Raw genomic sequence first — 26,354 nt, 5'->3', positions numbered from 1 at the left:
ACGTCACGACGAAGTGGTGAGTCAATCCAAAATTGTCGCTACATTTCGAAAAAGTTCTTATGGGCCCAAAACGGACACCGTATGCAAAAGTTACGCTCAATTCTTCGTACGTCGACAATCCAATCGTACCAAATTGCAAGTGCTCATTCTTTTGAAAAATGGACGAAATCCCTCATACGTCACGATGAAGTGGTGAGTTAAATCCCAAACGGTCGCTACATTTCCAAAAAGTTCTTGTGGGCCCAAAACGGACATCGTGTGCCAAAGTTACGCTCAATTCTTCGTACGTCGACTCTCCAAGCGTTCTAGATATGCAAGTGCTCATTCTTTCGAAAAATCGCCAAAATCCCACGTACGTCATGAAGAAGTGGTGAGTTCAATCCAAAACGGTCGCTACATTTTCAAAAAGTTCTTGTGGGCCCAAAACGGACACAGTGTGCCAAAGTTACGCTCAATTCTTTATCCGCCGACTCTCCAAGCGTTCTAAATATGCAAGTACTCATTCTTTTGAAAAATGGCCAAAATCCCTCGTACGTCACGATGAATTTGTGTGTTCAATCCAAAACGTTCGCTACATTTCCAAAAAGTTCTTATGAGCCCAAAACGGACATCGTGTGCAAAAGTTACGCTCAATTCTTCGTCAGCCGACTCTCCAAGCGTTCTAAATAGACAAGCGCTCATTCTTTCAAAAAATGGCCAAAATCCCTCGTACGTTACGACGAAGTGGTGAGCTCAATCCAAAACAGTCGCTACATTTCCAAAAAGTACTTATGGGCCCAAAGCGGTCACCGTGTGCAAAGTTACGCTCAATTCTTCGTACGCCGACAATCCAAGCGTTCCAAAAATGCAAGTGTTCATTCCTTCAAAAAATGGTCGAAATCCCTCATACGTCATGACGAGGTGGTGAGTTTAATCCAAAACAGTCGCTACATTTCCAAAAAGTTCTTGTGGGCCCAAAATGGACACCGTGTGCAAAAGTTACGCTCCATTCTTCGTTCGTCGACTCTCCAAGCGTTCTAAATATGCAAGAGCTCATTCTTTCCAAAAATGGCCAAAATCCCTCTTACGTCACGATGAAGTTGTGTGTTCAATCCAAAATGGTCTCTACATTTCAAAAAAGTGCTTATGGGCCCAAAACGGACACCGTGTGCAAAAGTTACGCTCAATTCTTCGTACGACGACAATCCAATCGTTCTAAATAAGCAAGTGCTCATTCTTTCGAAAAATGGACGAAATCCCTCATGCGTCACGATGAAGTGGTGAGTTCAATCCAAAACGGTCGCTACACTATCCAAAAAGTTCTTGTGGGCCCAAAACGGACACCGTGTGCCAAAGTTACGCTCAATTCTTTGTCCGCCGACTCTCCAAGCGTTCTAAATATGCAAGTGCTCATTCTTTTGAAAAATCGCCAAAATCCCACCTACGCCACGACGAAGTGGTGAGTTCAATCAAAAACGGTCGCTACATTTTCGAAAAGTTCTTATGGGCCCAAAACGGGCACCGTGTGCAAAAGTTACGCTCAATTTCTCGTCAGCCGACTTTCAAAGCGCTCTAAATATACAAGCGCTCATTCTTTCAAAAAATGGCAAAATCCCTTGTACTTCATGAAGAAGTGGTAAGTTCAATCTAAAACGGTCGCTACATTTCCAAAAAGTAAATTCTGGGCCCAAAACGGACACCGTGTGCAAAAGTTACGCTCAATTCTTCGTACGGCGACAATCCAAGCGTTCCAAATATGCAAGTGCTAATTCTTTTGAAAAATGGACGAAATTCCTCATACGTCACGACGAAGTGGTGAGTTCAATCCAAAACGGTCGCTACATTTCCAAAAAGTTCTTGTGGGCCCAAAACGGACACCGTGTGCCAAAGTTACGCTCAATTCTTCGTCCGCCGACTCTCCAAGCGTTCTAAATATACAAGCGATCATTCTTTCAAAAAATGGCCAAAATCCCTCGTACGTCACGATGAAGTGGTGAGTTCAATCCAAAACGGTCGCTACATTTCCAAAAAGTTCTTATGGGCCCAAAGCGGACACCGTGTGCAAAAGTTACGCTCAATTCTTCGTACGCTGACAATCCAATCGTTCCAAATTGCAAGTGCTCATTGTTTTGAAAAATGGACGAAATCCCTCATACGTCACGATGAAGTGGTGAGTTAAATCCCAAACGGTCGCTACATTTCCAAAAAGTTCTTGTGGGCCCAAAATGGACACCGTGTACCAAAGTTACGCTCAATTCTTCGTCCGTCGACTCTCCAAGCGTTCTAGATATGCAAGTGCTCATTCTTTCGAAAAATTGCCAAAATCCCACGTACGTCATGAAGAAGTGGTGAGTTCAATCCAAAACGGTCGCTACATTTTCAAAAAGTTCTTGTGGGCCCNCAAGGTGAAGGTTTTGGCTCGTGAAATCTACCAGAAATCGTCCAGAAAATAGGCAGAAACGCAGCAGAAATCAGATCGAAGAAACTGTCCAAAAACTGTTTAAATCAGTCTCTGTTTTTCGTGTTTTCTGATCAATCCAGAAGGAGTTTAGAGAAACGGAGACCACTGGCGTGACGTGCAGGAGGAGGGGAACCCTGCAGACCGGCACGTGTGGTGGCGCGTGAGGCCCACGCGCAGAGGGAAGGAGACGCGCGTGAGGGCGCGTGGATCGTTTTTTGGCGATAGTCTCTTCAGGCAGTTTGTTCCTTATATTATTTCTGACATTTTTTGTGTTGAAAGTTTTCTATTTCAGGGTACACAGAAGAATCTGGACAGCGTTGTTCTTCGAGCGTTCGGGACTCGATCGTGATTTTTTGGTTGCTGCAGTTTCCAGAGACTTTAGGACGAATAGTGGTGGTCCTAAAGTGATAAATTCGTAACTCTCATAATTTACAGACTCAGATAGTCCGCTCTGGTATATTGGCTTAACTTAGTTTTAAATTTCAACATTAGCAGATCATCGTGTGGGGTGATCGTTAGGATTGGGGGTTGTCATTGCTTGGCAACCATTGCTTGTGCTAGAAAATTTAGGAATTATTTGCTCTGTTTGTGAAGTGTTGAGTTTTGATTGCAAGTTGGTAGTTGATTTTGTGCTTTACCTGTCATATAGTCACTTTGTGAGGCTCGTTGTGTGAAAATTCGAACTTTTGTTTACATACCTTCGTGTTGCATTGATTTTCCTGTTAGAACACCTGGACTTGACCCGTTCGAACATTCCCTTGATCTAAGATCGTGAATCTTACGAAACCCTGGGAATCTAGAACGGTGTATATTGCGGCCGTAGGATAACTTTGTGTGACCTATCTGTGCTTTTGGTTGTTCTAGTTTTTTAAAAATATCTTTACGCTTTGGAGTTGGAATTTTTAATGGGAAAGGGGATTTTTCAATTTGGCAACAAAAGATGAATGGTATTTTGGTCCAACAAAAAGTTTCAAAGGCCATAGATGGCAAATTTCCTGCAAATTTAACAGAAGTACAAAAAGAAGAGTATGATGAACTTGCATACACTTCAATTATTTTACACCTATCTGATACTATTTTGAGAAAAGTAGGAAAACTGGATTCTACAAAACAACTTTGGGAAAAGTTGGAGGACTTATATTTGCTTAAGTCAACTCCTAATAAATTGTACTTGCTCGAACGATTTTTCAGTTTTAAAATGGATCCTTCAAAGGATCTTGATGATAATCTGGATGTCTTTAACAAATTAGTTCAAGACATCGTTAACTGTGATGAAGAGGTATCTAAAACGTATAAGGCTATTATCCTGCTTAATTCCATGCCTGATTCATATAGGGAAGTTAAGAATGCAATTAAGTATGGTAGGGATACCTTAACGCCCGAGATTGTCATAGACTCACTTAGGAGTAAGGAGATGGAGATTAAGGCTGAAAAAGAGGATAAGAGGAGTGGCGAGTTACATATGATGAGGAGTAGGATGAAGCTTAAGCAAGTGAATTTGGGTAGAACTCAAGACGGTAGTGATTCGTGTAGTGACTCAAGTGATGAGGATAGTAAGAAGAAGGGCAAGGGACGAGACAAGTCTAGTGGTAAAAGGTGTTACAGTTGTGGTAAGTCTGGACACTTTATTAGGGACTGTCCCAAGAAGAAAGATAAGCTGAAGGGAAAGATGAGAGGTGAGACGAATTTGGTTGAGGGGTCGAGTTATGACCCCAGTGAGGTTTATTGAGTGTAAACCTAGTCACTGCATATGCATCTGTGTGTGATCCTTTCTGCATGTGTGTGATTGTCTAAATTTTGTTGCATGATTATCTGCTACATTTCAATGTGTTTGATATGTGCATTTGCATGAATTTGAGACATTAGGATTACTTGGTGTAATTGCTTGCATGCATAGTGGGTTAGGATGCATTAGTAGTGTGTTGTGTGTCTTTTGGTGAGGTGGAGTATAGATGCCTACGGGTACATGGTGGTTTGTACTGAGGGATGTAGAGTGTGACATTTGGATCACGAGTGGAGATGTGATCAAATGTCTAGGATCCTTTATCTTGAAAAAGACCCTGATCAGGTGGAGTGTAAGAGAGACACTTCTATCACTTCTGTTAGGTGGAGACCCATTATCCACGTAGGTTGGGAAAAGTGATGTGGAGATAGAGGATTATCCCATGAACTTAGGATCTATTGTGACTCACCAGTTAGACATGAGTTGAGTGATCTCTCTAGTGAGCGTGGTGGGCGATGAGAGGAGATATGTGTTCTCGAGGTGTGAGCAACACGGAATGGGATAGGATAAGTGTGGTGAGATCTTTTCTTAGGGTCATTTATGCATGTGTTGCATATGTGGTTGACCGTGGTTTGATTGACTTGGTGTTAATCTATGGTTCTATGTGAACGTGTTTCTGAAAAGATCTGTGTGTGTTATTCTATAGTATATCGTCATCGCATGTGTATTTGCTCTTGATTGTTTACTGTTAAATATTTGCTTCTTCTTGGGTGTTTTTGACCTTAGCCCCAGTGAGTACATGGAGCAGGCATGGTATGTGTTTCAAGTTGGAAACACGAGGTAAGGTCTGTGATCCAATTTTATTGGCTACCTTGATTATGCAAGTGTTAACTGTGTGTTTTGATTGCTTGCAAATTTATTGGGTATCAAGGTGGAGATTTGTTGGGTTTTTTGATACCCAATAAATCCTGGGCTATGATGTTAACGTGGGTTAATATTATTTCATAGGCATAGGCCGATGAATGAAATAAGTCCAACAACCAAGTCCATGAGCTACACCCGACCTAATTGTATTCCTTATAGATGGCTTGAATCTTGGCCCGTTTACCCCTTTAATGGCCCAACTTAAAGCCTAACCCTAGAGTATATATATGAATATAACCCTAGCCTCTTTGAGATGATGATTGTGTGATTTTGAGAGAAGAAACTAGTGAATCCCGGCTGCCCCCCTTTTGTGTGAGAAAAAGGTGTCCAGAAGTGTCCAGAACGCTTGTATAACGTGTGCAATTGGTGGTTCTTTCATAGCATACCTTTGTGGTGTCTTCTCCTAGCCTTTGTGGCGGTAAATCATCATCCTTTCTTGTCCTACGTGGGTAAGATTGTATAGCAACCAAGGTGAATCAATTGGTTGTGGTTTGGAGCCGTTTGGATTGGTTGTTGGTAGAGAAAGGTACGTTGGACTGAGCCTGGAAAACCACCGTTTGGAGATCCTTTTGAGAGAGCTTCCGCAACAGATATGTCCAAATATAGTCCATAGCTGTTGTCCATAACTATAGGTTACTGAACGTTAATCTCTTTACCCTCCCTCAAGTTTAACGGAGCAATGCGGAGATTGAGCTTGGGCCGTAGGTACATAAACCGAACACGAGAGAGGCCTTTAGTAAAGAAATCAGCAAGTTGGTGAGATGACGGGACATAGCGTGTGATGAGAGCTTTGCTAGTGATGAGCTCCCGAACAAAATGATAGTCAATTTCAATGTGGCGAGTTCTAGCATGGAACACAGGATTGGCAGCCAAGTGAATGGCTGAGACATTATCGACATATATGCAAGGAGTGGAAGAGAGTGAAATGCCAAGTTCACGAAATAGATAATTGAACCAATGAAGTTCCGCGGCTGTATGGGCAAGGGCCTGATATTCAGCTTCCATACTAGAGCGAGAGACAGTTGTCTATTTCTTAGCCGTCCGTGTAAGAAGATTGGGCCCAAGGAAGATGCATGCCCCAATCGTAGACCAATGATCATCAACTGAGCCAGCCCAATCGAAGTTCGAAGGGAGAGGTCAGAAGAGTGATGAAACACAACGCCATGTTCTATACTGCCTTTAACGTAACGAAAAATGCGTTTTACTACTTGTAAATGGGTGGTGCGGGGATTATGCATAAATTGACAAACTTGATTGACCGCAAAAGAAATATCAGGACGAGAGAAAGTGAGGTATTAAAGACCACCAACCATGCTTCGATAAAGAGTGGGGTCAGAAAGGGGTTCACCATCAGTGCAAGAGAGTCGAGTGTCCGATGGAAGTGGAGTGGGACATGGTTTACATTCTGTCATATTAAATCGCAGAAGGTAGATCAGATGAGTGTAGCCCAGATAGTAGGACCGAAATGCAAACATTGTGGAGGGAACCATGAGAGTGTTGATTGTAACGTAGGATCTCCTTTTGCTCAGACGGTAGAAGACGTGAACTACACTCTGAATTTTCAAAAGCAATAGCACAATCCAAATCCTAACACATATTACCCAGGCTGGAGACATTTGGGACACTAGTGAAGGACAGTGTGTGGTGATGCTTCAGACCAAATTTGAGAATTTTTTTGAAAAGATTGACCTGACCATGCTTAACAGGTGAGTCTTTCACTCATATTGACGTTAATTTCACATTCATTTGACAAGATATAAATCTTCTTCTTGTGTTGATTTAACCTGATGTTTCTTCAGGCTTCTGCGATTGGTTCTTGACCATAATATTGCTGATTATGTCACTGCTAAGAACAACCTTGTATTGTCTTACAAGGACATGAGCCACACAAACTCGTATGGTCTCGTAGTGCAGTACTATGGACTCGTCCTTGATCTTTTGCTGCTTGGTTTGACTCGAGCTAGTGAAATTGCTGGTCCACCCCAGATGCCAAACGAGTTCATTACTTATGATGATACTAGGGTAGAAACAGGACATCCAATTCGTTTATACTCCAGATACATTGACAAGGTGCATATATTATTCCGTTTCACACATGAAGAAGCTAGGGACCTTATCCAGCGGTATCTCACTGAGCATCCTGATCCTAACCATGAAAATATGGTTGGTTATAACAAGAAGAAATGCTGGCCAAGAGACGCCAGGATGAGACTTATGAAGCACGATGGTAAATCTTTCTTTATTTTATCAAACACCATGATGTATAATAAATTCTTCTCAATTTGTTTTCTCAACTGACGGTTAGCCTGATGTTTAATGGTGTGTAATTGTTCTTTGTCAAATTTCTGTACTTCAGTAAACCTTGGTAGAAGTGTTTTCTGGGATATGAAGAACCGTCTTCCTAGAAGCATTACCCCACTTGAATGGGAGAACAGCTTTGTATCTGTGTACAGTAAAGACAATCCGAACTTACTTTTTAGCATGTATTAGCATGTATGTGTAACTTGTTCTTCCTCTTTGCTTTTACTTTTTAATCCATACTTGCATTCACATAATGTACATAGTACACATGCTCATGTTTAACATTAGTTACCAACCACCTAATGTTTAGGTGCGGATTCGAAGTTCGTATACTGCCAAGATTAGAATGGCTCGAGAGGCTTTCAGCAATACCAGAGATGGGGTTTGGAATCTGCAGAATGAACAGACGGCAGTTGCTTTCTTACGGGTAGATGATGATCGTGTAAGACAGATTCTAGTGTCCTCAGGCTCGACTACATTCACAAAGATTGTTAACAAATGGAGTACAGCACTGATATGTAATTATTCAATTTCTTGCCTCCTAATACCCATGTTCAATGTTGCTTTAACTTCGAGTGTTCTTTAGCTGGAGTTTTAATTTACTTCTGCAGGCCTCATGACATACACAAGAATGCGAAACAAGGAAAGTACCCCATGTACAATAAATTATATAGTCAACTCATATTAACCTCGACAAAATATCATTTGTCGGTCTAAATTTAAGTTTTTGAGACTATATATAAGGCAAAGAATACCTGTTATTCACTTCGCAAACTCAAGAACAGTTTTTTTAAAGTACACATGCTGAATTGTACAACATTATGCACCCATCAGCAGCTTTTTTCTTTATTGCGCTCGCCCAAGAGATCGAACAAGTCGAATGTAGGAGGCTCGTCACCAAGAACGCTAGCTTGTGTGTCAGGAAAGTTCAACGACTCGGTAGCACTCTCAATGGGGAATGTAGGAGGTTCGTCACCAAGAACGCTAGCTTGTGTGTCAGGAAAGTTCAACGACTCGGTAGCACTCTCAATGGGGAATGTAGGAGGTTCGTCACCAAGAACGTTAGCTTTTGTGTCTTTGGTCTTAGGAAAGAAGTACTCGGTAGTACGAGCAATCTCAATGCACCCAAAAAAAAAACGTAAGGCTTCAATCACAGGAATAAATACCAAAAAATAATAATAATAAATAATTTATGACACGAAAACTTCTACCTTGCGAAGAAATCTTCGAGCCATCATTCCCCTGACACAATCACCGAGTAGAAAAGTAAGAAGATCACACAAAATAAATTGGGCAATCAATTTGATTTACTTCATACTTAGTCTCAATTAAAAAAAGACCATTTATCAATTAAAATTAAATCATCAAAATTATAATAAGTAAATGCTTAAATGTAAACGGTAAAAGAGTTGAACTCACTAGCAAAAATGCCCAGCCACTCGACAGAAATCAGAAGCGATACGTCAGATCTCAGATGAAGCCCAGGTACAAAGAGTGTTTGAAAAATCACGCTGTGGCCTGTGGGCGTTGGGGGAAGGAGACCGCTCGGTGTTTGAACTCACTGGGCGTCTGAGACAGTGGCCAGTGGGACTCCAGGCTCCAGCGAACTGACCGAAGCCAACTAGCCAAGCCGCGAAGAGGAAATCTGGGATTCTGGAACTCGAAGGAGAAAAAGTGCCAGAGAGACGGCGAGGATTTGAATTAGGGATTTGGAGTGTAGATAATGGATTATGGGCTTGAGAAGTTTTAGGCTGCCGTTGTTCAAAAAAAGGAGGCCGAGGCCCCCTGGATTTTGGGCCTGAGGCGGAGGCCTCACCTGCCTGGCCTCAGGACCAGCCCTGTGACTATTGAATACTATTAATAATACTGCTTTAAATCATGTTGCGCTAGCCAGTTTTTTTTTTTTTTTTTTTTTCCCCGATTTTAAGACATTTGGTATAACACCGTTTATTAGAGGTTGAAAAAATTGGTGTTTCTTAATTTTTTGAGGCCCTAGTTTTGAGTTATTTAAAGACATCCAAAATCGGTTTGGTTACAAGTAGAAAAAGTAAATTATGTTTTCTTGATATAAACAGAAACTTATTTACCTGTAACTAACTTTTTTCTTGATATAAACAAATAGGCTACAAACAGTTTCAAGAATTCTTACTAGACATGGTGTGTCCAACATAGGATTTGCAAAGGATCTTTACCAGGCATTTTTTTTTTGCCCCATTGATTTTAAGACATTTGGTATAACACCGTTTATTAGAGGTTGAAAAAATTGGTGTTTCTTAATTTTTTGAGGCCCTAGTTTTGAGTTATTTAAAGACATCCAAAATCGGTTTGGTTACAAGTAGAAAAAGTAAATTATGTTTTCTTGATATAAACAGAAACTTATTTACCTGTAACTAACTTTTTTCTTGATATAAACAAATAGGCTACAAACAGTTTCAAGAATTCTTACTAGACATGGTGTGTCCAACATAGGATTTGCAAAGGATCTTTACCAGGCACTTCTGGTTTGAAATCAGTAGTTAACTGAACAGCCTTTATTCCATTCTCAGTCTTTGTTCCCAAAACAGCTCGGGAATCACCAAGATTTGCAATAACATAAGTTCCCACCATACCTCCAAAAGATGGCATAGATTAACAAGGTTTTCCATGATAGTCACAAGATATGTAAGAAAAATAGAAAAATGGAGCCCTAAATGAAACTTGAATCAATTTCCGTTTGAAAAGTAAAAATACACACATTGAAGAATTCAACTAAAAGACGATAGATAAGGCAATCCCCACTTAATTGGTAGTTTTACATAACAAAAACAAGAGAAGGAAGTAGAGGATAAAATCATCTCAGATTTTCACTGTTTTGAGGATGAGACCGGGAAGACTAAAACTGCTGGCTTTAAGCTAATAAACAATTTTAAAAATTGGAATATCTGATTTTTTTAGTCTTTCCCTTCTACAATTGTAATTAAACAAAGAATACTGCTTCTAAGCATTCCTTTCCTCCCTTTCATTAATCCCATATTTACAGAATCTTCCAAATATATTGGGCATAGCAGAAATTTGAAAGATATATTTTTTAAAAATTTCTCCATTTCCTTCCATTTTGCTTTATTGGTACAACAGAGGCCTGAAGGCTCCAAAACCTCTATTCCAGCATGCCAACTAAGAATTAAGTTTGCAAAAACCAGAATGCTAGCCAGACCAAATAAACGCATATTGATCCACAAGGAAATTACATAAGATACACATATTGTACACAGGCTTACAAGATCAGAGGAGGTCTGGACTTGAAGCCAGCGCACTGAATATCGGAGGCTAGGCTTTTGAACCTATTATACAAAATAAATACAAGTAAAAAAAAAAAAAAAAAAAAAAAAAAAAAAAAAAAAAAAGAAATAACCAATTAAAATTGACGAAAGATCGATTTCAACTAAAAATCATATATCCCAATGCATTAACCATCAGTTTCTTTCATTATTTTAATTAAAGAAGATCGCAAAACAACAAAACCATCAACTTACAATTCTAATATGCAAGTATTCCTCTCCGTTAGTTCATCCTCCGCATCACCGGGATGGCACTCTCCGCCGTTGAATTTATAATATTTTCAATTCAATGTTTGCTATTGCTAAACTGGAATGGACTTTTTCATATTTATCATGCAACAGAACGTCAAATATTAGTGAACATCATTTGAAAAATGCAAATCATAGAGAAGGTTGAGATTCATAAATAAATTTCAATATTTACCTTAATTTCTATCTATAATGTAGGAGTTTTTCAGCTCCATTGTCATTATCTAGATTGAAAATGTGATGAAGCTTAAAGGATTTACAACCCACTGCAAAAGAAGTCAAGTCAATTTTATAAATAAAAGGAAACTGAAAATTAATTAAAATTGAATATGACAGTAACAAAATTCTCGATTGAAATGATTAATACTAACTTTTCATCATTCTTCATCTTGACTCTAGCTACAGTATCCATAACTGCCTTATGGAAGAAAGACACATAGCAGCTAAACGTAACAAGACCACTGTGTAAGTCAAGCTCTTCTAATAAAGAAAAATAATCAACAAACTCAGCTCAAAATATCTTATCCCCATTACTATTTTGAAATATTTTGGAGTGAATCCTCTATTACCAATACCTTAATGTGGCCATTACACAATAAGCACAGGTCGTTCATATTCTTCATAAGTCACCGCATTCCTAGTAGGAGTTCAATTCAAATTTTTCAACAGATAGAAGCACACTGTTTACTTTCATTTTTAGAGTTCCTGTATATTTTGCTAGAGGATTTGAATATTGGCAATGATTTAGGTAATTATAACAAACTACATTACCAGCATTAGCACCAGTTCCAAAATTTGCTATAAAGACTGAAAATAGCGTTACGAAAATAAAGGGAACAAACAGCAGTGGAAAAGTCAAAAAGGTGCATTGTGACAAACCTACTTCTCTGTCACACTATTGTGGAAACCATTTTCATCATTTCCTGCCAGTTCATGCAAATACATAATTTAGGAAAAATTCTTAGATAACACGACCACTCTCCATGTAAAGTATAGAAAAAGTATGTTAAATAATGAAACTGCTGCTGATATCAAGACTCAGAATAACTAACAAGGGATTTTTAAAAGGCCTTCTATAAAGATGAAATACAAAAGGTCTTCTCTAAATTTGATAGAAAAGGTCCTACTTTATAAGTTATAAATGTCATGTATTCCTCAAATTAAAAAGCTCTTCCTCAATTTTTATATATTTTTGTTCATTTTGTGCACAGTTCATCTATTCAATGCTCATAGTGTGCTAGGCAATCTTCACAGTGAGAAAGGAAAAGACTATCTACTATATTGTCTTCCTTCGTTCATTTTGTGCACAATTTGTCTATTGAAGGTATCTTCTCAATGCTCATACTGTGCTAGGCAATCTTCATAGTGAGAAAGGAAAAGGCAATATACGATCCTACATTATCTTCCTTGCTTTTAGGGTAAAATTAGTTGTAAATCTTTTTTGCTGGTGGAAGGGAACCCTGATTCTGTCAACTCAGCCTCATGAAAGGGTTGAATTGACACAGTAATTTCAGCACACGCCATGAAGTTGAAGAAATTAGGGTTGAGTCAAAATGTAGGTACAACTAAAAAGCTCCAAATATGATTGCTTGATAAATGGTGTGAAAACACACAAGTCTGTCCAGCTGAGACCTATTCTATATCTATCCTTTTCTCCACATAAAAGCAAAAAGAAATAAGTTAGACTATAATAGAAGAACAAGAAAACCAACGACCAATCTATCATTAGAATGGAGCATGTTTGGGAAGGCTTATAAGCTTATTTTATTAATAAATAAGGAGAGGAAAAAGAATGTTTCTCTGTCCTCACTTATAACTAAAATTAGTAAGATCCAAACATGCTTCATTATTAACATTGGCAGCAAAACATAATAAGTATATTATTGGGTTTAGTGATGAAAGCTTTGCTTGGAATATATTATATATCAAACTCACAGCAAAACAAATAAGCCAAATTTACCTTACTTTCAACAACTAAATGCATTAAAGGAAACATATTGGTTATTGAATCAGAAACCTATTTTAGCAAGCACTATACAGTTGCATTAACGCTGTATGTAGGAAAATCAATTCATGAGCCAATTTTCAGCAAGTTTAATTCACAAACATACTAAGAATTGTGAAATAATATGATTATTAACATCGAAGAAGTAATTTAATGGTTGAAATGAGCACATTTTACAGAAGAAAACAAAAGCTGCAAAGAGCTCAGGGAGTACGATATTCTACTCAGGTACTCCCTTCTTTTTAAGTAAAGAAATGGCTTCGACGACATAATTCCTTGAAGTTGGAGTTATGATCAGAACGTGAAATATGAAACGGTTAGCAAAAACGCCAGCTAACATGTATTTTTCTAGTAAGTAATCAAGTCTTTCACAGCATAATTTTTTACCAGCTCAAGTAACACTTCATAAAACAGACTTTTTCCAAGATACGTGTCGCTAACTTGTGCCCGAGATGGGATCTAATTAAAATGCATGTCAATTTGAGATGTCGTTTGGCAATTTTTTGTAGATCAACTGTAAAAGAGGCATTTTAATGACAAAGGGAGGGGGGAAATTAGAAAAAAGAACAGGATTATATAGGGAAAAGGTAGTGATTTCTTGCTAACAAGCTCACCATTATCTATCACCTTCTCTATGAATTAGAATTTTGGTGATCTGTATAAATTTAAAACATTCTCGCAGGGCACTTTCCATGCTTTCGCCATAACAAGAAATTGAAACCTCAGTTTAAAACAAGGAAAAACACATCTAGATACATATTAATGGCATGATACTAAAGCAATTTGAAATTAATATAAACTACTGCAGGAAAACATCTACTACTAAAACCACCACCCTAAAACTTGCATGAAGAAAAAGGAACGTCAAAGAATTGAATGTTTACTAAACTAAAACCTGAGTCCTACATCAATTACCAACAAAAGTTTGTATTAAAAAGACTTAAAAAGAAAGAGAAGTGTGTTATTACAATAGACCTGGCAGATGTTAAATGCAAAACTTCAGAAGCTGGACCAATGAATTTTACTCTTATCACCTAAATATTTATCAACACATAGAAATACGTGGAGACAAAGAAAAAGTAAAAGAACCATTGTTAATTCTTTTAATAGTCATTGTGAGCAAAATAAATTCCTCTATAAAATAAAGCACAAAGAAACTTGCCATATTTAATTGAGGGTTTCTTAGCCATTCATTTTTATCTGCAATTCTGAGCGAAGGGGAAAATTTGAAGAATCCAGGATATCTGCTTCACCATACTAAATAAACAGAGCTCAAAACATATTTTAACAGTGTCTTAAAAGTTCACGTGGTCTCATACAAATGAATGGCTGTCAAATAAAAGCAATTTAGTCCCAAAATAATGAGCAAGTGCCTTTGTTAGCATCTCCTAATATATATCAAATCCTAAAAAGGAAAATTAAACATGTTACAAGGTTCAAACTATGGCAGCAATAAAGCATTTAGCAGACTCAATGATATTGAGAAAACAAATATCTAAACAAAAACAGAATTGCTCAACCAGAAAGCAAGATTTTGGGGGTTCAGATTTGAAAGCTCGAAAGCATTATTATCTCGAACCTTGTGCTTCAGGTGTACATAAGATGCTGCAATCATCACATTCTTTGTGTTCTCATTGCAAGTTGGATAAAAATAAAAAATAAAAAAGCATTCAAAAATTAATAGAATGCCTAAACAAAATTGTGGACATATTTGTTGCCCAGTATTTATAAATTGCAGAAAGATAAAGTAGCAACTAATCAAATGGCACGGAAATGATAATTTATCCAACATATAAAATGACAACAAGCGCACGGCTCCCTTTACAACTTTGAATAAAAACAATAAAACCAATTACATGTATAATATGATCCATTATTTAGCCAACCTCAAATAGTATAAGAAGTTACCAAATGAAACTTCAAGGTTGCATCCTTCAAGAACCGTTACAAGTATGTCTTCTCTCAATGCTGATCTTCTTAGACTTCCCAGCTGGTGATACTGGAATTGAATCCAGGACAGTCTCTTTCTCCCACCACTTTGTTTCAGAAAAATTTGCTCAATAAGCAAGAAGACAATATTCAACATAAATCATTGCTTATGCTTTGAGGTGCACACCTCACCAACAAAGCTTGTAATTAAAATATGCATACCTTCTTAGGATCAGCCAACAACCCCATGATTGCAGGCATCTTGGTTTTTCGACTGAAAGGCTCTAGCAGCCATTAAAACAACAGTATCTACACCAATTCCTTTAGTCAAATCAACTACGCAATTCAAGATTTGCATACGAGCACATTTTACTCATTGGTTCATAACAAATAATATACACAAAAATCATGTAGCAAGTATATAGAAATTTGATTTATCTTGACTGATACTGGATATACTCATATACACCTTTTATTCACGTGCACATAACAAAAACATATAATGCGCAAACATGCGATTAAGAATTAAAAGAGAAATGCATGACTGTAGTTCATATATGTGGCAATATGTGTTGGAGAATACCTGTAATAAGATTAAAAGTAATGCAATTTGCAGGTATAGGATAATTGTGTGGACCATCAAATCAGATTACGACAGCAGATAAATACCAATAAACGGGAAAAGCTTGACGGTGCTACTGCTGATGAAACATGAGCTTAGAAAAAAATTCAAAGAGAGAGATAACTCAATCCCAATTCCACTTATGTAAAGAAGATTTAAAATATGTACTCAATGACAGTTGTGTTAAGGACACTTCTAAAACTAATGCAGCAGCGCCAGTACAACCCTATTGAGAACCTTAGACTACCTAGACCAAACACAATTTCATTTCTACCACTAAGATGGGTTTTTTTTTTTTTATCCTTACAAACAGATCATAGAGCAAGGCACCAAGTTCATGCATGCATTATTTACTTCTTAGTGAATTTCCTTACCAAATCACCCAAAGAGTCCAATCCAGCAAGCAAAGTGAAATAACATCAAGGGTGTTGAAGAACTTAAAATACCATTCATACTTCAATGCCTCAGAAGTCACTCCTCAACCTAGCATTGCTTCAGTTAATTCGTTAATCCAATGTTGTTCATTGAATGTGGGTGAGCAAAGAAATAAAACGGAGAATAGAGATAATATATTTACCAGGACCATGTAGCTTGTTAACCTTTCATTTCCAAGATCAGGGTGGTAGTATTCCTTCAACTCATTAGGCGTCAACTAACCTTTGTAGATAATAGTCATATCAAAAAATTAAATTAGAAAAGTCACAGCAAAGAAAGATATCTCACATTCAAAAGGAACAAATCTCTCCAAGAGAACATATACAGAAATCTCTCACACTACCATGTTGCAGGTTGAATGCAGCTCGGATAGCCACCATAGAAACCTTCCTTAATCCTTAATATGTACATCCGAAAGGAAGCAAGGAAAAAAGAAAAGCAAGTCACAAATTTTGAATGTACAAAATCTAATAGTCAACTTTTTAACTGGATTAATTAGCACTACCAGCACTTGGTATCTACCTATTGGTCAAAATGTACCTTTGACCTGGGAGTAGGTGTAAGAAACACTTGCTCAATTATTGGCTCTGTCTGTAAAGCATACTTGCCCAAACCTAAGTTATCAGTGGGGACAAGTTGCCAGTCGAGATGGTGTGCCTAAGCGATTCCACGACTTGTAAAGTATTTAACACCAAAGAATAACATATTACACATAATTATAAAACAAAATCCTATTCAGCGAGAAGAAGATTTGATCTTGGTACTACCTTTGCGAATACGATTTTTCTTTGTTCCCTTCGACTATCGGAAGTGGGCAAGAAAACATGCCCACTACATATTCACCAAGTGGAGGAAACTCAAATCCTGCTTCCTTAACAGCTTCAGACAGCATGAACAAGAAACAATTATCATCAACAAACAAGTATCAAATCCGATCAATAAAATGCGCTGAAAATCCTTTCTTTTATTTTCTTTTGTAAATACACTTTCTTTATCCTTTTCTCGTTTTCAAAAAAGGTATAGAAGTCAAAATCTCCCTCAACAATATATGAACCTATTGGAAAACCAAACAATTAAATCTACTGTAAATACCTAACAACATTTAAATCGAAGAGAAACAATGATCTCATTAAGTGACATGACAAAAAGAAGAATCAAAAATTACCAAAAATTATATAGTTGTATATTAGTAAAAGAAGCAAAAGAAGAAACACAAAATACTTGCCCATACAATGACTTCAAAGTTTGTTGCCTGTGTAAGCGTTCAACATTTTGAACATGTTTGACTAAGCTTAAATGCAAGCAAATCTTACTTCTAGGTAACCTTAATAGCCAAACATGTTTGGGTTTAGTTGTAAGTTACTTGTTATTACATTAGTTTTTAGTATATATAGTTATTATATTTTCAAAGTACGTAAGGATTTCTGCAAAATAAGTAACTTGCATGTTTACAAGGTAGAGCAACTTAATCACTCTTTTTACTCCAGATAAGTCATCAGAACTACAACAATATTTTATCAAGTCATTGTTTTAACGTATTAAAACAATATAATGGGTCTTCTAGTCACTTGAATGTTTTATTCTACTTAAAAAAGTAACTATTTTGCCAAACATTTATCTATTCAAGTATAAACGGAATTATATATATGAAAATCGAAACCTCAAAACAATATTAAAAAGGCATCTTGATGAAAGAAGAATCTTGAATTAGCTCTAAATGGTTCAGCCTCATTCAACAAAATGAAAAGTCAAAGAAAATAAAGTATTCCTCACAGCAAATTGTTATATTCTATCTTTATTGGCCTGCGACATAAATCCCAAATGCAGAAGAAAGCACAATTACTGGTCAATGATCAAAATTTATACAGAATTTAAATCATACACAGTTGATATTCGAGAATTTGGGAGGAGTTTGGAAATAAAAACTGGTGCGTCCCAACTGGTGGCATCTTTAAGACTGAGCATAACCGTAGGCTCCAGTGTGCCCACTATCTCCGCTCCGACAGGCGACATCATCGGAGACATACCATAGTAATTTATTCTTCGTTTATCGCAACGGGGAGGAGGGAGTTTTGAAAGGTAGGGTTTTGTTTTGTTGTCGAGAGAGGAAAGCGTCTTTCATTTAGGAGATAAAATGTCCACTGTAGAAAAACAAGCTTGATGAATAGCGTGTGAAAAAAATCTACCTACACTTTAAAAGAGAGAACGAGTTCATTACTGTGGCGAAGTGTTCACATTAAACCTGTTGCTAATTGGCTTTACACTATCTTCCTCATTTTTCATTCTATTGCTTAAGAAACCCTACCAGCAGCCGACTCCCTTTGTTGTTCGATTTGGTGTTACCGACTTGTCGAACTTGGGACAAAAGCAACGATGGGGCCTCTACTGTTTCTCTTCAACCTAATTTTACTTTCTCTCTCTCGTGCGAAATGGTCAGTGGACAAATCTCGTGCGAAATAGTCACCGGACAAACACTTGAGCTCCGACACCTCCGACAACACTTTTCCGGTGAGCCCTTTACTTTGCAGTGAAATATTAGCCATTTCCTGTGCTTATTACATGCCACACCTTCAAATTTTCCACTGCGTGGATCCCCATCACTGACCCATGATGACAAGTAATTATTTTCTGGGTCAAAGATGATTTTATGTCCATTAATGCTCTCAATTTTGCATTTCCACAATGGGGTTTTATCAAAATAGGTGCAAATGCAATCAAAAGAAGGAAAATGAAGAATCTTGGAAAAGTCATTTTCCGGGTTTGGTTCTGAACAAAGAATTCAAATTCAAAAGGTTTGATTTTTTTATCAATTATTGATCTTATTTCACGGTGTTTAAGTGAAAGGATTTGGATTTTTGTGACTTTGGATTTGCTTTTTGATTGTCTAATTCTTGTTTGTTTTCTTGCTGTGAGAAGAATGGGATGAGAAGACTAACTATGGGAAAGAGTTCAAAAACTGTCAGATTGTACGAATTTTGAGCGCATTGACATATGCGCTCACATTCTACACTTAAATTATTAAATTTATTTTTTTATTTAGGAACATTTATGGAGTGAATACATTTTATTATTTCTTATGCTTTTATTTATCAATTATCTCAAAGAGAAGTAGATTTTTCATAAAAAGATTGTTGTGATAAAAAGATTATTTAACTTTTTCTTTTAGTTTAAGTTTATATGATAATAATGTACTATTATGTATCTAGGCTTTCGGAAAGGATGACAAAATTATGCTCCCAAGAAAAGAATTGTTTAGGAATTCTATTAGAGTATTAGAGAGGCAACCAATACATGGAAACGAATGATTAAATTCCGTCTATTTCTATAAATGCATCATTTTACTTTCTTGAATATTTGTTTTCATCATTTTTTGTCCAACGTTAATATTTTATTTTTCAGAATCACCTTGTTATTGTTAATCTTCTTGTTCAAATTTTTATTCTACGGGTTGTATTTTTAGAGAGTGCAATTCATGTCATGTAATTATTACATTTTTACACAATATGCACTGTTGCATGTTCTATTGTTTACTTTCCTACATGCATATGAAACAAATTTTGTAATAGTTTTTGCTTCATTTTCTTGTTTGTACTGCTTATCTTGCAGTTTCAATATACAATAGTCTCTTCCATTCTTGCGATGGATATTTTAGAGACATTCGCTCATGAAGACCTTGCTTTTGTGAACATTGACATTGTATCTCATTGTGGGAAGGACTCATACAACACCTCCATTCGCCAACAACAAAGTCAAAGGGAAAGAGATCGGCAAAAAAGACTTAGAACTAGGTGTATTGATTAGCGTAAAAGGATAAATTAGCCTATGAATTTGGGAAATAATTCTTTTGTTGTTCTCCAATTGCATGAATCTATAATGCATCACAATCCTGATGCTTCTACTTCAAATAAACAAATACATGATATTTGTAATTTTGAATTAGAAGGAACTCTTAATGGATTGAACGTGCCATCTACCGCTTATATATTACCAACACCCATCTATTGTAAGCATTGTAATGCCTGTAAATTTTATAGAGAAACTAAAGATTTTTGTTGTTTTGATGGAAAAAGCAAGATTTTAATACCTGACTCACCAAGTGAATTATATAATTTATTTACTTCTAAAGAATTAAGCTGCATGGAATTCAAGAAAATTGTAAAAGGATATAATAACCATTTTTTTTTCACTTCAATTGATGTGAAATATGATAAAGACCTCTTTAAAGCGTATAAAGTTTTTTACACATTTAGGATTTAAGGACAAGCACATCATTATATAAATCAACTTGTGTCCCAAAACAATACGCCTTCTTATATACAATTATATTTTTACGATACAGATAATGAAATTCAAAATCGTATGAAAATATCATTACCGAACCTATTTTGATTGTTTTAATTGAAATTTTGTAAACAAATCCATATAGTAAATTCTTTAGGTCTTTAAGTGATATGACGAACTTGCATGACCATCGAATACAAATACGATACGATCCTGGACTTGATCAAAAAGTTTTCAATACTTCTACAGTATCTCAAGTAGTTGCTATATGGGTTGAAGATGATGAAAATGCTAATGTTCATATTTGTGATATTATTATCTATGGACATTCTGGTGATTGACATAGAGTTCATTATTATTATGGGTGTTATGATCCGTTGCAATATCCATTACTCTTTTTATATGGGGAATTCGATTGACATGAAGGCATTCAAAGATACAGAAGCACATATTCTCAGCCTCAACATATGTCGACATTTGATGCTCTCCTTAACACAAGTATTTCTGCTGCTGAATTTATTTAAAATGAGAATCAAGGTTTGCAAATGTATCTTTTATATAGTTATGTATTTTTTGCAATATAAATGTTCTAAATGAGTATTGAAGTTTTTTTTTTCTCTCATTATATAGTACTAAATGGAGCGAACAAACGTACTCAGGTTTTATGTCGAGAATATTATTCATACAAATTACAAATCAAGTCTTCTCGTAAGTCTGTTTTGCTTCATGCTGGTAGGTTATTGCAACAATATATTGTAGACTTGTATGTTAAGATTGAAACTGTTAGATTAGATTATTATCGTAATAACCAAAAACAAATTCGTGCTGGACTTTATCAAGGTATTGTAAATAGTGTTCAAAATAGGAAAACAAGAGGGTGTAAAATTGGACAAAAATTCGTTTTACCACAATCTTTTACATGTGGTCCTCGTGATATGCTAAGGAGATACATGGATGGAATAACTATGTACAACATTATGGAAAATCAGATATATTTTTAATTGTAACATGTAATCCAAATTGACTAGAAATTAAGCAGGAACTATATAACAATGATGAAGTTCAAAATCGCGCCGGACTTAATTGTTCATATATCCAGAGCAAAATTAGAAGAGTTGAAACATAATTTATACAAAGAAAGTATTTTAGGCCCAGTTGTTGCACATATATATGTTATTGAATTTCAGAAAAGAGGTCTTCCTCATACTCATTTGTTGTTAATTTTCAATTCTAGATATAAAATTTCTTGTGCCAAAGAAGTTGATAGAATAGTTTGCTATGAAATTCCTGAAGAAAACAAATATCCCCATCTATATTCTGTTATCATTAAACATAATATGCATGGTCCAGGAGGAACGGAGTCACTGTTCTTACCTACCGTGAAACAGCACTTCTGCATGGTTTGTTAAGCGGAGATAATCATTATGAAGAATGTATATCTGAATCTATAGTTATACGAAATGCCTTTTTCTTTGAGACGTCTCTTTGTTACACTTCTTGTGCTTTGTAGCCCTAATAATCTGAAACTTCTATGGGATAAATTCAAATGTTATATGATTGATGATTATGTACATGAAAAAATACCTTCAAAAGTTGCTAAAGTACGGGCTCTAGAGAATATCAGTTGTATCTTAGAAAATATAAATGACTATCAAATAGTGTCATACAATGTAAATATGAACGAGAATGATAGATTGAGAAGAATAGTTGAAGATGAGATACTGAATTTGGATATTGAAGGAGGTAATGCTTGTGCGACAAGGTTAAATAACAAACAACAATTTGCATACAATACGATAATGGAAAAAATATCATCAGGATTAAGTGGTGCCTTCGTCATCGATGGACCAGGAGGAACGGGCAAAACTTTTTTTTATAAAGCATTATTAGCTGTTGTGAGGTCTCAAAATTTAATTGCTTTGGTAACTGCATATGCTGGAGTATCTACATCTCTCGTACCTGGAGGTCGAACTGCTCATTGAAGATTTAAAATTCCTTTAGAATTATTTGGTGATGTAAGTTATCTGATCAACAAACAATCAACTTTAGAAACTTTGTTGAAAATGTCAAAATTAATCATTTGGGATGAGGCACCCATGGTCAATCGTTGTGACATTGAAGTTGTGGATAAAATGTTAAGAGTTATTACTGATTGTAACTTATCTTTTGGTGGGAAAGTGGTAGTTTTTAAAGGGGATTTTCGACAAGTTTTACCAGTGGTACCAAGAGGGAAAAAAATTATAATGAAAGCTAGCTTAGTTTTCTCTAAATTATGGCCATCGCTTTTACATCTTTCATTATCTGAGAATGTGAGGGAAAAGTTTGATCCTAATTTCTGTGATTACTTATTAATAATTGGAAATGGAACAGAGAAACAACATACTTGTAAGTGTATCGAGCTTCCAAATAATATAATTGTACTATTTAAGAATGAAATTACATCTTTAAAATATTTGATACATCACGTCTTTCCAAATATAGAAGCTCATGCTAACAATTTACACATGATGACAAATCGAGCTATTCTTACACCTAGAAATGAGTGTGTTGATCATATTAATAAGATATTATTAGAACATATTCCTGGTGAAATTTTTATGTATTATAGCTTTGATAAAGCAATTGATAAATTAGAACAGAGCTTGCAAGAAGATTTACTCAGTAGACTGACTTCAAATGATATTTCACCACATGAATTAAACCTTAAAGTAAACTGTCATGTAATGTTATTACGGAATATCAACCCTTCTGAAGGATTATACAATGGAACACGACTGACTTATCGAAAATTTTAGAAGAATGTAATTCTTGCAAAAATTACGTCTGGTGAATATCTTGAAAAACATGTCTTCTTACCAAGGATCCCTTTTATACCACTTGAAAGTGATAAGTTTTCAATTCCATTTAAAAGAACTCAATTTCCAATTAGGTTATGCTTTACAATGACAATAAACAAAGTAAAAGGGCAAACACTTGATTTTGTTGGCTTATATCTTCCAGAACTTTTTTTTTATTATGGCCAACTTTACATAGCATTGTCTAGAGCTAAAACAAGCAAGTGCCTCAAAGTTTTACTTAACCTATCAAGCAACGCGAGTTTACACAGTACATGCACTAAAAATGTTATATATAAGGAAATCTATCGTTTGTACATATATAGAAAATCTTAAATTGAATTATTTCAATGCAATCTTCTTCAATGAACAAGTAAATATAGAAATTTAGATAACTGCTTTCGAAAGCGAAAATAGGGAACAACATTTGAAAGCTGGAGTTGCACTTTTGATTCTAACACGGGATATCAACAAAAAATTGGCAATCAGTAAATTCACCTGAACATTTCATTTAAGTTCTTGAATGTTTGTTTATTATTATGGATTTTATTTTCTATAATGATGTCAAGCAGAAAAGAATTGGATAAGACGGGGATTTCTTATAAATACCCTGGCTCCATTGGTTCAGGAAAGCATCTCTTTGTTGCCATAAGGGTAGATGTGGATGCTCTTCCCATACAGGTTTGTGAATATTTATACTTAAATTGTTGGACTTTTATTCTCTCTTTTTTGGAAAAAGAAATTTGAATTTTTCTTTTCTTTTTTGCTTTTTTTATTCTTTTTGAAAAACGATATAAATCTAATGTTGATTGTTTGATGTGAAAAATATTTTGAGATCATTTTCTTAGATTAAGTTGCGAATTTGTAAAAGAGATACATATTTTTTGTAACCTAAATGTGTAAAGTGGTGTTTTATCGAATTTGAGAGTTGTATATTCTGTGCTTAGATTAAGTTCTGAATTTGTGACAGAGTTACAAATTATTGGAATCCTAAATATGTTATTGTTGTTTTTTTGAGTTCGAGAGTTGTAAATTCTGTAGGAAAAGGTGGAGTAAAATCACAAGAGTAAGAATCCTCGAAAGATACATGCTTATGGGCATGATGCACAAGTTGTAATGCTTATTAGTGCTGCAAAGATTCTTCAAGAGAATCTTACACCTCGCAAACAAATCAATGTTAAACAGTAGTCAAGATCAAAGCTTTGTGAACAAAACATGAAGTATTGATGTTTATCTATCAACTGGTCATTTCTCAAAGCAAAGTGGTGGCTCCATTTTAATTGGTAATTATAGTTTCTTGTACTATTACTTAGGTGATTATAGCTTCAAAGTATTGGATCAAACTACTAACTTGTTCTGTCCAATATTTTCCTAGACAAATAAAAACTTAATTCATCTTCACTTAAACTTTTAACAGTAGAAGGTAGCTATTTAGTACTATAACCGAACAGTTGGATCGATAGATATCTGTTGTATGCTTCAATGTCTTAATTTCAATTTCTTATTCAGCTAACATTAATCAATATTTATGTATCATATTTCTGGTGGAGAAGCCTGCGATAATGCTGATTTTTGTCTTCATACTTCCTTATGAGTTTAGTTGAATTTAATTACTTCAAACCATATTTCACCATTTATTCATTAGGACATTTGATAATATTTTTCATGCTTTAGGGAAGTTATTATTTCAAGTACTTTATGGAGTTCTCTATTGACAATTATTTGTATGTCATTATAAACAATCTCCTGGACTCTCTTCTCAGTGGAACAGTGGGTGCAGGCTAGCAACCTTTCTTAAAGTTTGCACTCAAAGAGATGGGCCTCCTTCACTTAGCGGTGCAGAAAAATTCTAGGTCTCTTGTAACACTACTATTAAGATACACCCTTGAGAGTATAGTAGATGAACTAAATTCTAAAAATGAATCCGTGGTTGAATATGAACGAATTTTTAATTGAAATTTGATGCTGTAGGGTCGGGAAATCTGTTGCTTCTTCACGTTGCTGCTGGTAAGGATGCATCTAACAATATATTGGATATGCTAACGGATAATCCTAGAAATGTGATAGTTTCTCTTTTCATCACTTTCAATATTCATAGAGAACCATAGAAAGTTGTTCTTTCACGCATGCATTTTCCTAGAAAACCATTCATTATCTTACTGGGCTCATGCTATGTTTGCTTACCCTTCAAATTTGGAAATGGTGTAAATTTTAGGAATGAATTAAATGGAAGTAAAATATAATTGTTGACTAAAAAGTAATGAAATGTTAATTACCTAATCCTTCTACCTACAAAAAGAAATCTTATTCATTTTAGGTAAATAAATATGAATGATTGAAGCCACCTCGATGTATCCCCTCTTCTCCCTAGTATCGTCCCAGAAGTAGTTAAACCTTTTTTCTATTGATAGTGTTGTTAAGTTCCTATTCGGTTTGACATTTTTAAAATCTTCTATGAAGGTATGTTGTCCGAAGTTAAAGTACAAGAGCACACATCATAGTGGAATCACATAACTTCCAATGATTCAACGACATAAAAATAATTTGCTCTTGTGAGTCTTTTAAAAAAGGAAAACTCGATTGCAATTTAGTGATTTCAATAGAAATTTATCCTATCCAAAAGGATTGCATTTGATCATTTCTGTCCAATTAAGAAAACTCGATCATTTATGAACAGCTGGGCAAGCATTTGTTTATAGATGCTAGAGCACAAACATTAGCCTTTAACCACTTGATTAAAACTCTGTGTAATTTTCTTCATACCCTCCGTTGTCAATTGTATTTAATTATAGGCTACCCGTTATTATCTAACAATAGTATCATTGAGTTAATATAGATTCTTATGCACATTATGTAGATTCATCCAAGCCACTGTTATAGACAACTTACGTTTATATTATGAAAATTGGTGCAAAAGTAATGTTGGTTAACATTTTTTCCAACGGTAATAAAACTTTGAACTCAGTTGATGTCCTTGAATTTTGATTTATATTAGTAAGTATCATAGTTTATCCAAATTGGTTGAGCAATCTTAGACACAGCAAACAAAATAATCTTCAACAATGGTCAAGATCAAAGCTTAATGGACAGAACATCAAGTATTCACATTTGTCTATCAATTGATTATTTTTATAAGGAAAGTTAGCTCTATTTTTATTGTTAATTATAGCTTCTTGTACTATTGCCTAGGTGATTATAGCTTCATAGTATTGGATCAAACTATTAACTTTTGTTATCCAATGTTTTCTTAGACAGATGAAAACTGAATTCATCTTTAGTTAAACTTTTAACTGT

General features: G+C 35.6%; 3 protein-coding genes and 1 long non-coding RNA gene across 6 annotated transcripts; 3 read left to right on the top strand and 1 right to left on the bottom strand.

The window, feature by feature from the left end:
* Window positions 1–6,839: 6,839 nt before the first annotated feature.
* LOC111405511 (pre-mRNA-processing-splicing factor 8A-like) lies at window positions 6,840–8,525 on the top strand. The gene is made up of 2 exons (XM_023034438.1): window positions 6,840–7,314; window positions 7,444–8,525. Exons 1-2 carry the CDS (start codon window positions 6,966–6,968, stop codon window positions 7,575–7,577), a joined length of 483 nt encoding a protein of 160 aa, XP_022890206.1. The 5' UTR covers window positions 6,840–6,965; the 3' UTR covers window positions 7,578–8,525.
* LOC111405512 lies at window positions 8,025–19,012 on the bottom strand. Of its 3 annotated transcripts, none has more exons than XR_002704805.1 (13): window positions 17,828–19,012; window positions 16,468–16,824; window positions 16,289–16,342; window positions 16,088–16,167; window positions 15,885–16,002; window positions 15,111–15,197; window positions 11,326–14,995; window positions 11,130–11,220; window positions 10,901–11,022; window positions 9,878–10,708; window positions 8,808–9,232; window positions 8,600–8,630; window positions 8,046–8,503 (listed from the first exon to the last, which is right to left on the bottom strand). XR_002704805.1 is itself a non-coding variant. In XM_023034440.1 (3 exons), exons 2-3 carry the CDS (start codon window positions 8,624–8,626, stop codon window positions 8,219–8,221), a joined length of 312 nt encoding a protein of 103 aa, XP_022890208.1. In that variant the 5' UTR covers window positions 8,627–8,630; window positions 8,808–9,289; the 3' UTR covers window positions 8,025–8,218. The 3 variants fall into 3 exon arrangements, 1 of the variants encoding a protein (XP_022890208.1); XR_002704806.1 differs by having other exon boundaries at window positions 8,808–9,041; XM_023034440.1 differs by lacking the exons at window positions 9,878–10,708; window positions 10,901–11,022; window positions 11,130–11,220; ... (5 more) ...; window positions 16,468–16,824; window positions 17,828–19,012 and having other exon boundaries at window positions 8,025–8,503; window positions 8,808–9,289.
* Window positions 18,651–20,014, top strand: LOC111405513. Its single transcript, XR_002704807.1, has 2 exons — window positions 18,651–18,737; window positions 19,552–20,014. It is a non-coding gene; the product is annotated as an uncharacterized LOC111405513 (long non-coding RNA).
* Window positions 20,015–22,322: 2,308 nt separating this feature from the next.
* Window positions 22,323–23,021, top strand: LOC111406545 (ATP-dependent DNA helicase PIF1-like). Its single transcript, XM_023035952.1, has 2 exons — window positions 22,323–22,611; window positions 22,711–23,021. The coding sequence occupies exons 1-2, from the start codon at window positions 22,323–22,325 to the stop codon at window positions 23,019–23,021; spliced, it is 600 nt and encodes a 199-aa protein (XP_022891720.1).
* The last annotated feature ends 3,333 nt before the right edge of the window (window positions 23,022–26,354 follow it).

This window comes from Olea europaea, chromosome 12, assembly GCF_002742605.1.
Source record: "Olea europaea var. sylvestris chromosome 12, O_europaea_v1, whole genome shotgun sequence".
Classification (NCBI taxonomy): Eukaryota; Viridiplantae; Streptophyta; class Magnoliopsida; order Lamiales; family Oleaceae; genus Olea; species Olea europaea.
The sequence above is the reverse complement of the archived record's forward strand: the minus strand, read 5'-3'. Positions and strand labels throughout refer to the sequence as shown.

What these genes read in the sequence shown, in the direction of transcription:
- LOC111405512 (XM_023034440.1), bottom strand. Translation starts at nt 8,626, where the DNA reads ATGATGGCTCGAAGATTTCTTCGCAAG. An exon ending in CTCGAAGATTTCTTCGCAAG is followed by an intron (nt 8,504 to 8,599) that starts GTAGAAGTTTTC and finishes GGGTGCATTGAG; the next exon opens with ATTGCTCGTACTACCGAGTA.
- LOC111405511 (XM_023034438.1), top strand. Translation starts at nt 6,966, where the DNA reads ATGAGCCACACAAACTCGTATGGTCTCGTAGTGCAGTACTATGGACTC. An exon ending in GAGACTTATGAAGCACGATG is followed by an intron (nt 7,315 to 7,443) that starts GTAAATCTTTCT and finishes TCTGTACTTCAG; the next exon opens with TAAACCTTGGTAGAAGTGTT.
- LOC111406545 (XM_023035952.1), top strand. Translation starts at nt 22,323, where the DNA reads ATGGTCAATCGTTGTGACATTGAAGTTGTGGATAAAATGTTAAGAGTT. An exon ending in AACAGAGAAACAACATACTT is followed by an intron (nt 22,612 to 22,710) that starts GTAAGTGTATCG and finishes CAAATATAGAAG; the next exon opens with CTCATGCTAACAATTTACAC.